Genomic DNA, 16,513 nt, shown 5'->3' with positions numbered 1-16,513 from the left:
TGCACCTGGTCAATGTCTATTACAATCTAGTCTAACACGTCCGTATTCATTTGGTCCTTGTGTGTGTGCTTGTGTGTGTGTGCTTGTGTGTGTGTGCGCGCGTGTGTGTGTGTGTGTGTGTGTGTGTGTGTGTGTGTGTGTGTGTGTGTGTGTGTGTGTGTGTGTGTGTGTGTGTGTGTGTGTGTGTGTGTGTGTGTGTGTGTGTGTGTGTGTGTGTGTGTGTGCACGCTAAATGTCACTGCTTTCTCCCTGCTTCACATGAGGCTATTTTCCCCATGAGTGGGCAGGTCCTCTGGGTACCACAGAGAACTCTCTCCAGGCCCTTTACTAAACACTTCTACTACACAAAGCTCCGCATACAAAGGTCATACAAAATAACACAGCCATGTCCTTTGTGACATGCAGATAACACATGAAGGAGATAAGAACGCTACAAGATGTACTGTATTGTCTAAAACGATTTTCAATAGATTTGTTTATTTGTAACACTTTACAATACATTTAGAGTGCACTTGCATGCCCGCATGTGTCTTAGTGCAGAGATCAACACAAAATGACTAACTTTGTGTCACGCTCTGACCTTAGTTCCTTTTTTATGTCTCTATTTTGGTTTGGTCGGGGCGTGAGTTGGGGTGGGCATTCTATGTTGTTTTTCTATGTTTTCTTTTTTATGTGTTTGGCCTGGTATGGTTCCCAATCAGAGGCAGCTGTCTATCGTTGTCTCTGATTGAGAACCATACTTAGGTAGCCTTTTCCCACCTGGTGTTTGTGGGTAGTTGTTTCCTGTTTTGTGTTTTCACCTTTCAGGACTGTTTCGATTTTCATTTCTTACATTCACTTTGTTATTTTGTATTTTCGTGTTCTGTGAATATAAATAATCATGGACACTTACCACGCTGCGTTTTGGTCCGATCCTTCCTACTCCTCATCCAATGAAGACGAAGATCTTACAGAACTACCCACCATCAACGGACCAAGCAGCGTGGTAAGGAGGAGCAGAGGATGATGGACTCATGGACATGGGAGGAGATATTGGACGGTAAGGGACCCTCGAGTCAGGCCTGGGGAATATCGCCGCCCGAAAGCTGAACTGGAGGCGGAGAGGCGGCGATATGAGGTAAGGCGGCGCAGCAGGTACGAGAGGCAGCCCCCCCCCCCCCCCCAAAAAAATGGGGGGGCACATGGGGAGATTGGCGGAGTCAGGCGATAGACCTGAGCCAACTCCCCGTGCTTACCGGAAGCAGCATAGTACTGGTCAGGCACCGTGTTATGCGGTGAAGCGCACGGTGTAACCAGTGCACGCTCATAGCCCGGAGTGCTATAGGCTAGCCCCCCGCAAGTGCCATGCGAGAGTAGGCATCCAGCCAGGGCGGATCGTGCCAGCCCAGCGTGTTTGGTCTCCGGGGGGGCCGTTTCGGCCCAGGGTATCCTGTCTCTGATTGAGAACCATACTTTAGTACCCTTTTCCCACCTGGTGTTTGTAGGTAGTTGTTTCCTGTTTTGTGTTTTCACCTTTCAGGACTGTTTTGATTTTCATTTCTTACATTCACTTTGTTATTTTGTATTTTCGTGTTCTGTGAATATAAATAATCATGGACACTTACCACGCTGCGTTTTGGTCCGATCCATCCTACTCCTCATCCGATGAAGACGAAGACCGTTACACTTTGACCTAGCATGATTTTTCTCCATATAGGATTGTATTTCAAGAAAAGCTCTGACGAAGGCCTTGAGGCCGATACGTAAAACTTAATGAAGAGCAGTGATACTAGCAAGAGTAGTGTGCGGGTTTCTTATTTTTTCTCATCTTATTCAACTGTTACCATGCACCTGCAACGAAGGTTACTCAGATGTGCCATTGCCTTTTGAATTGAGAAAGGTAGAGAAACACAAATGAATAAATTACTAATGATTTTGTAATGTTCTCCTTCTTGGAAAGGAAATGGTGCTGTGACGACTATAGTCTATGACAGCTATTGACACTGATATGGTAACTGCAGGCTTATCTAGTTTATAACTATCCATAACAGAACTCCACAACACTGAACTATGCAAAGGATGTCAAAACACCTTACACTCAAAATTACATAATGATCTTCAGCATCAGTTCCACGTTGGCAAGGGAATATACTGTTCATTTTCACAGTCCCCTCCAAAAGGCCTCATTAAAACAGTTTGCCTTGTTTGAGCTATTTCCACCATCCGCACCAAAAGCCTGATGTTTACATATCGACATCCCCATCACACCACCAAGATCCTAATTTGCCACAAAATTCTTACTCCCTCGTAGTCTGCCATGCAGTGTGTGTGTGTGCGTAGAGAGGTCTTTCTGAATATTTTTAGTCCCATGGTTACCTTTGTGTCCCTTAACTGGGATAAAACGATGGGGCGGGGTCTGAAGCTTTACCCCACTCCCCCTGGAATATATGATAAACAATCTTAGCGTATAAAATTACATTTTAAAGAGCTCCAAAGCAGAGACAGGCAGATGTGGTGTCTGTCTGTCATTCTAGCCTCCCACGAGCTTCCACTATTCTATCTCTGCGTTAGATGGTAATAGAGAATAAGAGAGGGAAGGAATGCGAGAGAGAGAAAGAGAGGGTGGTAAAAGAGAGATTACCTGTCGACTTCCCTGCGAAGATTACATCGCTCAGAGAAGAGCCAATGAGGGTCATGGCATATGGCTAGGATGGAAGTCCTATGTTACCTAAGGGACTTCTTTCTCTTACACTCACTCTCTCTTTTCATCTGTTTCTCTTCCTGTCTATTTCTATCTGTGTACGATATGTATTCAGGAGGAATAACAGACAAATGAATAGCTTTTTAAATGAGAAACATGAGTAGGAACTCATTAACTAAATCTGCTGACTGAACCAAGAAACTAAGTGTACATATAGCAACTAGGAAATAGTATTTCACTCTTCATTTGGTTCAGACCCCAATAGTTACTTCAACTGAGAGGCATCAGGTCATTGAAACAATGGACTGAATGCAGATACATGATGATGTAGGAGAGGTAACCCAGAGGACCAGAAAAGTAACATGATAATGTCCTTAGATCCTACTCAATATTATTTTCCAAAGTGAGACTGTCGTTTGTGATGTCCGACATGAGAAAGCTGAATCAGTCCCACACTCATCACCAGGGGCCTCTTTACCAATATTGTGTAGAAACTATTTTAAAATACTACTTGTGAATGGAATTTAGAATTTCGTATCAAACATTCCTGTGAGCGTCACACCCACACCAGCAAGAGATAACCATTGTTAAATACCAATTGTTCTCAGCCTTGATGCTCTGTGCGCAACCTTGGCTATTTGCATTTCGAAACACCCCTAATGAATAATTTATGCTATAAATCCTCCCTTTAAACCATGTGGGGAATATACAATGCCTTACGATGAAATACAAAGTCGCAAACAAAAAAAGTACCACTTGGCCACATTGCCACCACGTTCAACAGCGCCATTTGCAATCTTTTGCGCATCACATAACCTATCACCTGCACATTAAGAGTGGCCTGTTCTGTTGAACTCGTTTTGGGATGGTGCTCTTATGGTGATGTTTGTGTCGTCTATTGCTCCGTTCATATTTGGATGGCAAAGAAACTCCTCTGGACTTCAACCTGTTGTGCGATGGTGTGTGGTAATTTACAGTTCCTTTTTCCGATGATTGCATCCAAAACATTGGCTAATCGAGGGCTGTGAGATGCCGACCGGCAAACCCCCGCTAAAAAGTGCCCGTTGCCAAAAACCTGAGGGTGGAGATCACTTGGATGTGCACCGGAATGGCATGTGCTTGCCTTTTTAAAGTAGGTCTTAAACCCTCGCAAAAATCCAATTAGATTGGTTTTGGGAAGCAATATCTGATGAGCCAATCTATACTTTCTGCAAAAAAAGTCTCACCTGTCTCTAAAAACCCTCTCTCTGTGAAATGCAGAGTGTGCCAAATCTTCCAACAGAGCAAGATCAGCCTCTCGTTCGATATCCCATTATCTCAGTCTTTTATGGTGGTGTTTCACTTTCACATGTGCATCTAATTTAACAAATACTGTACTTTATATGGATTATTATTGTAAGAAATACACTGATGTGGTCAAATGATATGACTGTCAAGGTATGTTGTATGAATTCACAATGGAAATACAATGAATTTAAAATATTTTTACATTTTTACTCTTTACATTTTCAATATATACAGTGCATTTGAAAAGTATTCAGACTTTTTCCACATTTTGTTATGTTACAGCCTTATTCTAAAATTGATTAAATCGTTTTTTTTCCCCTCATAAATCTACACACAATACCACATAATAACAAAAGCAAAAACAGTTTTTTAGACATTTTTACAAATGTACTAAAAATACAAAACTGAAATATCACATTTACATAAGTATTCAGACCCTTCACTCAGTACTTTATTGAAGCACTTTGGCAGCGATTACAGCGTCAAGTCCTCCTGGGTATGACGCTACAAGCTTGGCACACCTGTATTTGGAGAGTATCTCCCATTCTTCTCTGCAGATCCTCTCAAGCTCTGTCAGGTTGGATGGGTGTCGCTGCACAGCTATTTTCAGGTCTCTCCAGAGATGTATGATCGGGTTCAAGTCTGTGTGTCTTTCTATATTATGTCCAATCAATTGGATTTACCACAGGTGGACCCCAATCAAGTTGTAGAAACATCTCAAGGATGATCAATGGAAACAGGATACACATACGCCAAATTTAGAGTCTCATAGCAAAGGGACTGAATACTTACGTAAATAATAATATAAATATTTTTTTAATACATTTGCAAACATTTCTAAAAACTTGTTTTCGCTTTGTCATTATGGGGTATTGTATTTGATCCATTTTAGAATGAGAGAGTAACGAAACAACATTTGGAAAAAGTCAAGGGGTCTGAATAATTTCCGTATGCACTGTATTTACCCCATCCTACGCTTGACAAGCCATTCCCCTATTCCACCACTTTGCACTGTGAGTGCGTATGGTCATGGCTGTGCATGCATTTATGCACACTCTCATGCAAACGTTCATATTCATAAATCTCACACTTTGCATGGAAATTATTCTACGCATGTTTTACGTACAAATGATTGCCTACGCATGATTGACAAATGAGGCCCCAGGAACATATGAACAGGCCATTAAAGGGGAAAGAGGAGAGCTACTTGTGTTTGTGTCTTTTGTCCCCAGTAAATGGTCATGCTGCTAGAGGAAGGCAGACAGGTATACTGATAATGAACAACAACACTGAATGCATCTGGCATACCATTAGCTGACCCTCCCGTGCCCTGCCTCTAATGATTTCAAGAAACCAGTGTTCCAGTGTTTGTGTGTTCTCTGCATGCTGTCTCTTATGTGTCTGCACCTGTTTTTCAGCACAGGTAGTGTCCTCATCTGACCATGTGTGTAGTATGCATGTAACAATAATAATAATAATAATTGATTACATTTGCAAAGCGCATTTCATTCTACAGAATAATCTCAAAAGTGCATTAAATAGAAATATACGTATACATTTTTTACCTATACTGTGTGTGTGTGTGTGTGTGTGTGTGTGTGTGTGTGTGTGTGTGTGTGTGTGTGTGTGTGTGTGTGTGTGTGTGTGTGTGTGTGTGTGAGCGTGAGTGTGTGTGATTTCCGCATTTGCTAATGGCCATATTATGATGAATTGGCTTCATAACTCCAGTTAGGTAGTCTAGTGATTAAATCTTCATTACAGCGCCCAGTCTCTCCCTGCTCCACATAGATTGCCAGTAAACTAATTTCCTCTTTATTCTGCAGTAATTTTATGACTGAACCAACAGCAAACAACTCTCACAGTACACACAAACAAAGCATACAATTTTCTGGTTAGGGTTAGTTCGTTTTCGCACACCGTCCCATCGTTTTATCCCAGTTAAGAGACACAAAGGTAACCATGGGATTGACAAATATATTCAGAAAGAGCTCGCTACACACACACAACACACACACACACACACACACCTTGACGTTTGGTCTCCAAATGAATGTTGTCTAATTTCCTCTTGTGGCTCTTCCAATTGAGATACTGACCCACTAATGAGTATCAGAAGTAAATCTGTGATAGCTATTGAAACACTGCACTACACTGTATCTGCAGAACATAGTATGTATCTCTTTAAGCTGGTATCGTTGTCTTGGTCTCAGCTCCACTCTATTGCCTGATGGAGATATCCAGTAGAGGGCACTCTTCCTCTTGACACTTGACAACTACATTCATACCCCTTGCCTTCTTCCACATTTTGCTGTTACAGGCTGGATTCAAAATTCTATTGAAAATGAAATCCATAAATATCTCATTTACATAAGTACTCACAACCCTGAGTCAATACTTTGTAGAAGCACCTTTGGTAGTGATTACAGCTGTGAGTCTTTCTGGGTAAGTCTCACCTGGATGTTTCCCATTATTCTTTTCTAAATTATTCAAGCTCTGTCAAATTGGTTGTTGATCATTGCTTGACAGTCATTTTCAGGTCTTTCCATAGTTTTTATACCAGATTTAAGTCAAAACTGTAACTTGGCCACTCAGGAACATTCACTGTCTTCTTGGAATCTGTGTTTGAAATTCACTGCTCGACTGAGGAACCTTACAGGTAATTGTATGTGTGGGGTACATAGAAGAGGTAGTCATTCAAAAATTATGTTAAACACTATTATTGCACACAGAGTGAGTCCATGCAACTTATTATGTGACCTGTTAAGCAATTTTTACTCCTGAACTTATTTAGGCTTGCCATAACAAAGGGGTTGAATACTTATTGACTCAAGACACTTCAACTTTTCATTTGTAATTCATTTGTAAAACATTTGAAAAACATAATTCCACTTTGCCATTATGGTGTATTGTGTCTATGCCAGTGACCAACAATCTTAATTGAATACATTTTTAATTCCGGCTATAAAACACAACAAAATGTGTAAGAAGTCAAGCGGTGTGGAAACTTTCTGAAGGCACTGATTGCGTATTTTCTTTCATGACACGAAACAAAACGTATCAATATGACAAACAAACTGCGAGTGAAACGGGATGTCCATTTGCGTTGTTCAATATTGACTCACCCGTTTGACATCTTTACCAAACGTCTCACTGTAGCTGGTCCCCAGGATCTCAAACTGGACGTGGGAGTTGGAACCTCCTGCACGGAAGTCCATCATTCCTGTGAGCCCGGTGATCCGTCTCTATGGCAACAACATAATAACAAGGATATTTTAAGTGGTCTCTAATCAAACAATCAAAAATCAAATGTACTGTATTTTACTGTATCGCCACTTGGTATCGCAACTGCTCGGCCTCCGACCGCAAGGCACTACAGAGGTAGTACGAACGGCCCAGTACATCACTGGTGTCAAGCTTCTTGCCATCCAGGACCTCTATACCAGGCGGTGTCAGAGGAAGTCCCTAAAAATTCCGAAAGACTCCAGCCACCCTAGTCATAGACTGTTCTCTCTGCTACCGCACAGCAAGTGGAACCGGAGCGCCAAGTCTAGTTCCAAAAGGCTTCTTAACAGTTTTCACAGTACCTGTTCTATTAGGCGCATGTGACAAATAACATTTGATTTGATTTGATGGTGCTTGCAATGCCAGGGAGGTGGGTTCAATTCCCATGGGGGACCAGTACAAACAAATGAATGCCCCCACTACTGTAAGTCGCTCTGGATAAGAGCTCCTGCTAAATGACTAAATTGGAAGTGAGTGGTTGAGTGAAATTGTGATTAGTCATCATGACTTCAAAAGAGAACCATTATTATTACAATAAGTGGTTGACTTTTTTTTTACATTTTCATGAAAACACTTTTGTTCATTTATAAATTATTCATTTTAGGAAGTTTTAAATCACAGCCTCTAAATTGATGTAACCAAGTATATTTTGTTCCAGTATTTTGTTAATTTGGATAAACTCAAAAGACGGAATCATTCTGCTTGTATATCTGTTTTCAAAGAGCTTAGATTCATGTGAGAAGAATGCAACATGAGAACGAAAGGAATCCATTTCTATGTAATATGACTTAGTCTGCAATGTCGTGTGGTGCCCTACCTTCTGGATGGTGTCCAGCATAGACCAGCCTCCATTCCAAGGCTTGGTGGACTTCCTCATGCAGTTCAGACTGGCCATGCTATGCCACTTCCTGTCCTCCAGCTTACTGTAGAAAGCATTGGCCAACATCAGCACACTGTCATACAGGTACAAGCTGGAGACCTGGTGAGAAACAACACATCAAAATATATTCTATGACAGGTGTTGAGCAGAATCAGCAGTGACACGCAACTATTATCCTAGTTTGAGACTTTGCAGGGAAAAACTCCCAAAACGAGATACTCAAAAGTACTTGTTGAACCGTGTGAAGGTTGACAAGACCAGCATAAAAGCGGCTCCTCTCTGCCACTGCCCCTGTGAGGTTTTGGGGAAATTAAGTTCTCAGTAGGGAATATACACTTTTCCCAGCATGGCCACAGAATGAAAGGGAGAGACAGACCCATGGTGCTATTCACCTGGGGAGCAGAACACACCCGGTCTGACACTGCAACGACAGCTTTTATGTTACAGACAAGAGATATGAAAGACCACCACGTTTTTTTATGATAGAAAAATACATGTCTGTTGAAATGCCACAGAGCATTTGTGGTCCAGCTTTTCTAACTTGTCTGTAGGACATTTTGATTGTGATTTATTGAAGGAACACTGGACAAAGACGAGCCCAAACACGTTCCCTGGAATTTTCAGTTGGTATACAAATAGGCGCAATGGATGCCTGAGTCCACAGCATGCTTTCGATATGAGGGACACCAACAATGGCATGTATGAATGGCAGGGTACAACAGTAACAACATGAGAGATATTTGCTGAATGCCACCATTCCTCAGGCACCCCAGTCACAGACTGTTCTCTCTACTACTGCATGGCAAGCGGTACCGGAGCGCCAAGTCTAGGACCAAAAGGCTTTTCAACAGCTTTTACCCCCAATCCACAAGACTCCTGAACAGGTTTTCAAATGTAGCCTTGCTACTGTATATAGCCTCCCTGTCTTTTTTACTTTTGTTTATCTATTGTTCACCTAATATATTTTTTTTAACTTAGAATTTGCACTGTTGGTTAGAGCTTGTAAGTAAGCATTTCACTGTTGGTTAGAGCCTGTAAGTAAGCATTTCATTGGTCCATTGTATTCGGCGCACGTGACTAATAATCTTTGATTTGATTTGAACTCTGCTCCTCTATCATTGCTCAACCTGTCATCAGTTCAGTAAATGTAGTACTCTCGTCCTCATTACAGAGGATTTAATGGGACATTCAATCCAAATGATCATATTGGGTATAGAACAAACACACCTTCTGAGTTCAAATGAATGTGACAGTGGAAAATAGAGTTCACAAAATGGTCACAATTGTAAAAAGTTACAATATAGATAATTCAATTGAATTTGCAATCTATATTTGTCCCCTGTGGCTCTGAAACGAAGGCTGCTCAAGCATAAACACACTTACCATACCTAAAGGATTTGTTATCATTGAAGCTTTATGATGGTTTAATGCACCACTTGATGAATCCTAAGAAAGCAAGTCTGGTGTACTTTACATGATAATGATTTGACACCTGTGCATTTCTTCTCTGACAAATTATTTGGTCTTCAGTTCTCCTAATTAGGAAATGCAACTGAGAACCATGTTGTTTTTTTGTTGGGGCGGGGGGGGGGGCGGGGGGGGGGGCGGGGGGGGGGGCATCTGTCCTAAACAGTGTTCTACACTAGCTATGGAGCCTGCATAGTAAGTCACGGTCACTGCACACTAGATGGAATACAGAGAACATTTCTAAGACATTTCTAATGTTGGAAATCTGTGTGGCTGTGCAGCCCTGTGTAATCTGGTGATGGTGACAGACTGAGGGTTTTAACATTGAAGGAAATGACACCGTGTTAGAATGATGACAGCGTTCAATGTTGTGATGGCGCTGACGGGCAACTCGCTCTGGTCGCCCTTCACTATTGTTTTGGTCATGGTCATGTTTCGTCAGTACGTGGGGTGATGTTGGGTGAATGACAAAGTACTCTGTGGACTACACTGATGGTGTGGATATATGGTGTGGCTGACGGTGATTAATAAAGTAATCCCAGTCACACTGACCTCCAGGGACTGCAGGTAGCCCTCCTGGGGGTCACAGAGCAGGGAGGAGATGCGATGGTTGTTCCTCATGCACCGGATGTTGGTGTCTCTCCACAGAGGGAAGATCTGACGTATGACGGTCATCCGGCCCAACGAACTGTGGACCAACTCCATGATTTCTGTGTCACTCACCTCCTGCGGCAAAGAAGAGAGGATGGGGTGGGAGGGTTCATGGTAAAAACCATGAAAAGAAATCGAATAATTTACTAAAACGTTCACACTCTGTAGAAAGTGGTCTAAAACGGTCTATTCACAAATTCATTATAGGACTAGGTACATGGTAACCATAGTGCAGGTATTGATTAAAAAGTGAATCTTGTTACCAGTTCGTGTAACAGTTGAGTATTAGTAGGATTAATCAATAGATCAATCAATAAATGCAAGCAATAAACACTCTTTCCAAAGTCAGGTTTTCAATCAGTTTTCAGCTGAATATGGATTGGGATCATCACTGTCTGATATCTCTCCGTTCCTCTGATCCAGGTATTCCCAAACGCACAATGCGTTCAGGGGGGTGCCAAATAAAAATGTGATTCACATTTTCAGACAGTCCATTTATTTTTTCCAACAGGGCTATACATTTTGGTAGCCTCGTTTCACTGCCAAAAAAATACAAAATAATATAGTGTTCAGCTAAATAACAACACAATGTCAATTACAGGTAGCCTAGTCAAATAATTAACATCCAACCACATTAATCTTTACTCTCTCGCGGGAATTCCACTAACGGTCCGCATGTAGCCAAACGTAGCTGCTGCTCAATTCCGTTTGCTTGAAAATTGGTTTAAAAAAAGTAATGCCCATGTCCATAGAGACACATTCCAGCTCTACTGGTAGTACTGCTACTACCAGCAGTACTACACCTGCACCTGTCGACGACACAAGTTGTTCTGCTTCCACAAGCACATCCAATGCTAGCATCAGTAATTCTACATTTGTTGTTAGCCCAGCTAGCATGGACACTGACAGCTGTGAATCTGATGCAGCCGAAGAGCTACTGGCCCCTTACCTGGGAAAGCACCGAACAACAGACAGGGACATTGGACCATCAAAGAGTCGCAAATATGATGAGAACTACATTGATTTGGGGTTCCCTTATATTGGGAGTAGTGCCTTTCCTCATCCACAGTGTGTTATATGTGCAAAAATACTATCTCACAACTAGATGAAACCTTCACTCTTGAAAAATAAGCCACAGGGGTTTTTGGAGTAAGAATTAAGACGACTTCCGAGTAGCAAGACATGTATAAAAGCAACAGATACCATTAAGAGGGGCTAGAAGCGTCTTATGTGGTGAGCTACTGAGTGGCTAGGACAGGCAAGCCCCATACTATTGTGGGGGTCAATTAAGGAAGACATCCTCTTCTGCAAACCACTGGAAACCAGGACAACAGGAGAGGATATTTTTTATGTACTGGACAGCTTTGTGACATCAAATGGACTTTGGTGGTCAAGATGTGTTGGTAGCTATACTGTTGGAGCAGGGAGACAGTGGAGTGGTGACGTGCATGCAAGCAGTTGCTCCTAACGCCACTTGGGTACACTGCAACATCCACCGAGAGGCTCTTGCTGCCAAAGGAATACCTGACAGCTTGAAAGACATTTTGGACACTACAGTGAAAATGGTTAACTTCGTTAAAGCAAGGCCCCTGAACTCTTGTGTATTTTCTGCACTATGCAATGATATGGGCTGCGACCATGTAAGGCTTTTACAACATACAGAAGTGCGCTAGTTATCAAGGGGCAAAGTATTGACACGTTTTTTTAAATTGAGAGACAAGCTTAAAGTTTTCTTTACTGACCATAATTTGAACTTGTCTGACAGTTTGCATGATGATGAGTTTCTCACACGACTGGCCTGCCTGGGTGATGTTTTTTCTTGTCTGAATGATCTGAATCTAGGATTACAGGGACTCTCCACAACTATATTCAATGAGCGGGACAAAATTGAGGCTATGATCAAGAAAAGTTTAAGCTTTTCTCTGTCTGCATTAACAAGGACAACACACAGTTCTTTCCATCATTGTATGATTTTTTTGTGTGCAAATGAACTAAAGCTTACGAACAATGTCAAATGTGATATAGCGAAGCACCTGAGTGAGTTGGGTGAACAATTACGCATGTACTTTCCCGAAAACAGATGACACAAACAACTGGATTTGTTATCCCTTTCATGCCCTGCCTCCAGTCCACTTACCGATATCTGAACAAGAGAGCCTCATTGAAATTGCAACAAGCGGTTCTGTGAAAATGGAATTTAATCAAAAGCCACTGCCAGATTTTCCTACCCTGGAAAAATTGCGCTGTTAATAAACTGATGCTCTTTGCAAACATGTATCTATGTGAGAGTGGATTCTCAGCCCTCACTAGCATGAAAACTAAATACAGGCATAGGCTGTGTGTGGAAATTATTTAAGACTGAGAGTCTCTCCAATACAACCCAACATTGCAGAGTTATGTGCATCCTTTCAAGCACACCCTTCTCATTAACCTGTGGTGAGATATTCACAATTTTCAAATAACAAATAAAGTTTTATATCGAAGATGACTAAATAAAGAGCAAAATTATTGATTATTATTATATTATTATTTGTGCCGTCGTCCTATAAGAGCTCTTTATCATTTCCCACGAGCCGGGTTGTGACAAACTCACACTCATTCTTATGTTTAATAAATATATATTGTGTGTGTGGCAGGCTTACAATGATGGCAAAAAACAACATTTGAGAGTGCATTGACCCTGGTGCTAGAGGGGGTACACAGCTGGAGGTTGAACGTTTTAAGAGGTATGGGACTATAAAAAGTTTGGGAACCACTGCTTTGATCAATTGACAAATAAACAACAACACTCCTTACATTTCTTAGAATCATAGAGCATACACCAAACAGCTGTGGGTATGAAGGAAACTCATAAGTCATGTATGCAGACAGGGGTGATACAGTTATGGGTGAGAGGAATGAGTACAGGGCCAGACAGGGGATGACCTATGAAGGGTCAGATCAATAGTAATGAGAGCCAGAGCAGGACAGCAGTCAATGATGTGCCAATCAACCAGCATTGGGGTCAAACACCACAGTAATGAGGCAACTGACAGTTCAAATGTATTTGTGCTTCTCCGTCTCTCTCTCTCTCTCGATCTGACCAAGTCAAATTTTTCTCTTTCAGACATTCCATCTCCAAGCCTCTGTTTCCCGTTAGCTGTCTCTCTGTCTCGCTTTCTCCCTTTTTTTATTTTTAACTTTGTGTCGATTTATCTCGCTCTCCTTGGCCTTTTGTTCTCTCTATCTCACCATCCAAGCTCATTCATTCCTTCGAGAAATGCATAACTGTTATGCAACAAGCATACAACCTCATCAATAATTTACTGGGTGTGTACTTTACTGCTTTTAGAAAGATGTACATGTATTTTTATACAGCACAAACACACTATGAGTCATACAAACAGAATTTTGTAGGTGTTAAGTGTTTAAGTTTCCTCTTGACAGCCAGTCAACTGTAAACAATGGCTATTCATGAGGTGCTGTGTTGCATTAATCGGGTGGAATATGCCGCAGGATCCATGGCGGTATGACTTCACGTTCAGGGCCGTCCTTCCTGTCCTGACCTGTCAGAACGTTCCACCACCACCACAGGTTACGTCTGTGACATCACTTGACACTGCAGTGACCTTGATAAAGCCATTTTACTAACAAGACAACAATGACCATAGATTAGTGGTTTTAAATAAAAGCATGGATCATTAAAGGGGCACTCAGAGTTGTACATTTTTGGGCTTATAAATGAATGATATGTACCCATTAATTATTGAAGAATATAAATTATAAATGCCTCATGAGCTTAGTCCAAGTGTTGTACCCCATTAGAACCAAAATATTGATTGTTTACATTTACTTTGTTTACAAATATTAGAGTAAAACAAGCGATTATTATATATGCCTCATGAGCTTAGTTCAACTGTTGTAAAACTGCTTGTTTTACTCTAAGGTTTGTAAATAAAGTAAATGTAAACACACACTATCTAGCCTCTCAACATGGTTACAACTCTAATTTTTATATCGCGGATGGTCAGTCCTTGCATCAATAGCTCCGTCTATGAATTTATGAGCGGTTACATTTTTCCAGCCCCATCCCTCCGCTTTTTACCCAAACAAGTGCGGGGAAGCGCTTTATTATTGTTTCCACTGCTGATCGCCGCTTTATGCTTCAAATGGCAAGGTCTTAGTATTTTAACGGGGTGGGAGGAAGTTTGGGTATGCAAGGAAAGAACATTGGTGGCTTACCCTTTGAGTTTGTTGATTCGTATGGCACCCCTCTAACACAATGTGACTAACATCCACTATAGTGTTACTCTGTAATACAATTTCAGTACAGGTCAAAACCGTCATTAGAGAGCTAATACATAGCAGAATGGATGAATGTGAGAGAGATCAGCTGTTTATGCATTCAGTGTGGACATACACTTTGAGGGGAAAACAATAGCAAAATTCAGATGACCTAGTTGAGGTAAATTGACCTAGTCAAGACAGGAAACCCAAAATTCAACAGAGGGTAGTTTCAATGACACACATCATCTAAATACATTAATCAAATCAAGCCTGGCTGACAGCTAAATTATCCTCAATACGCCGGCTCAATCATGTTATTAATCTTTCAAGATATATAAATAAAGAAATCCTGGTAATCACCATGGAGATTTAATTAGGAGTTAAGGTGCTTTTTGTTCTTCAACTTTAGACATGTATGCTGAGCAGCTCAGAGACTAAGGGAAGGGATCTCTGGGATGTACTCTTACCTAGCCAGGATGATCTCTCTCTCTCTCTCTCTCTCTCTTTTATATATATATATTGTGCAGCTCAAAGCAGTGGATAATTACAGTATGTGATGGAGCATACATTACTATGGTTAACTAAAGTGCTTGTCTATTTCCGACTCAATGATTTATTACAGTTTTTTGTCAAACTATGTTAATGTAAAATACACATACCTAATAAAAAAAAAATACTGTCTTTGGATAGTAGAATGTGTTTTATTTCCCTCTACTATGCCCACTGCTGTTTCACAGATAGTGTCAACATTATCCGTTTCCATCCCAACATTTGTCGGGCAGTTACCACGGACAATCAGTCATATCATCCCTGTCCTCCTTGACTCTGGCTGTCACGCCGCGTGACTCTAATCCATCACACACAGACTCAGGTGTCACCTCCTCTCTTTTTTTGTGAAAAAGCTAAACAAATCCTGTTTGACTGCGTCATCCATCCATCCAGACAGAACCACCAGAGAGTGTCAACCACCCTCCCCTGTGCCAACATCACACCCTGGTTTGGCTGATGATTTAGAGAGAAGGATGCCTTGTCACTTCCTCCCACAAACATCAATCAATGATTTGTAACTGATCCTATCTTGTGGTGAAGAAAGTGGAAGATTTACCAAATTTGGTATCAACAATTGCTGAAGAATAACATGACAAACCATCTATTTTACTCTGCACCATTCTTTTTATAATTCTCAAAACTTTTCAGTACATGTTCTTCTTTCTCTTTCTCTCTCTCTCCCTCTCTCCTCTCCATCCATTCTCTACTTCAGCTCTCCTATCAGTGCCTTTCTCACCAGTTAAAGACCCAGTGCAGTCCAAATTCTGTTTTCCCTGTGTTTTATATCAAATTGTACAACAGCTGATGAAACTAACACTGCAAAGGTATAAGTGTTATTTCCTGATAGTTGCTGGTTGAAAATACAATCTACACAGGACCTTCTAATCGGCAGGTTTGCATGGGTTTCGGCTTTCCATGGTGACATCGACATGTGGTTAAATTGATTAGACCAATAACAAAGAGTTCCAAAACTCTCTGCCAATAACAGCTTGTTTTCAGTTTTCCCCTTCCCACTCAGAATACTCCCAGACAGTGCTAGCTAAATTATTGCTTGAAAAATATTATTTTGCTAAACAGCCCATTTTAATTTAAATCCAATTGGGAAAGGGGGATACCTAGTCAGCTGAACAACTTAATGCATTCAACTGAAATATGTCTTCTGCATTTAACCCAACCCCTCTGAACAGAGCAGTCCGGGGGGCTGCCTTAACTGACATCAATGTCACTGGCGCCCAGGGAACAGTGGGTGAACTGCCTTGCTCAGTGGCAGAATGACAGGTATTTACCTTGTCAGCTTGGGGATTCGATCCAGCAATCTTTCAGTTTCTGGCCCAATGCTCCTACCCGCCAGGCTACCTGCCGCGCCTTACAGTAAGGTACTTAATTGTTACCCAGAAACTATTTGATGTTGATATAAAAATGGCTGCATTGGCCTTTAACTCTTCATATGA

At 41.3% G+C, this 16,513-nt stretch overlaps 1 protein-coding gene across 3 annotated transcripts in view; it reads right to left on the bottom strand.

Annotated features, from left to right (window-relative positions):
- LOC110532683 (glutamate receptor ionotropic, delta-1) overlaps positions 1 to 16,513 on the bottom strand; it is a 341,013-nt gene that overhangs the window by 35,267 nt on the left and 289,233 nt on the right. For all 3 annotated transcript variants that reach the window (XM_090241098.1, XM_090241106.1, XM_090241100.1), the window contains 3 exons: positions 10,149 to 10,322; positions 8,067 to 8,228; positions 7,090 to 7,209 (listed from right to left, as the gene is read on the bottom strand). In XM_090241098.1, coding sequence (XP_090097224.1) covers positions 7,090 to 7,209; positions 8,067 to 8,228; positions 10,149 to 10,322 — 456 coding nt within the window. The remainder of the gene's footprint in view (positions 1 to 7,089; positions 7,210 to 8,066; positions 8,229 to 10,148; positions 10,323 to 16,513) is intronic.

Source organism: Oncorhynchus mykiss, chromosome 1 (genome assembly GCF_057628025.1).
Source record: "Oncorhynchus mykiss isolate SJ-2025 chromosome 1, ASM5762802v1, whole genome shotgun sequence".
Taxonomy (NCBI): Eukaryota; Metazoa; Chordata; class Actinopteri; order Salmoniformes; family Salmonidae; genus Oncorhynchus; species Oncorhynchus mykiss.
Note: the sequence above shows the minus strand (reverse complement) of the source record. Positions and strands in the feature narration are given on the sequence as shown.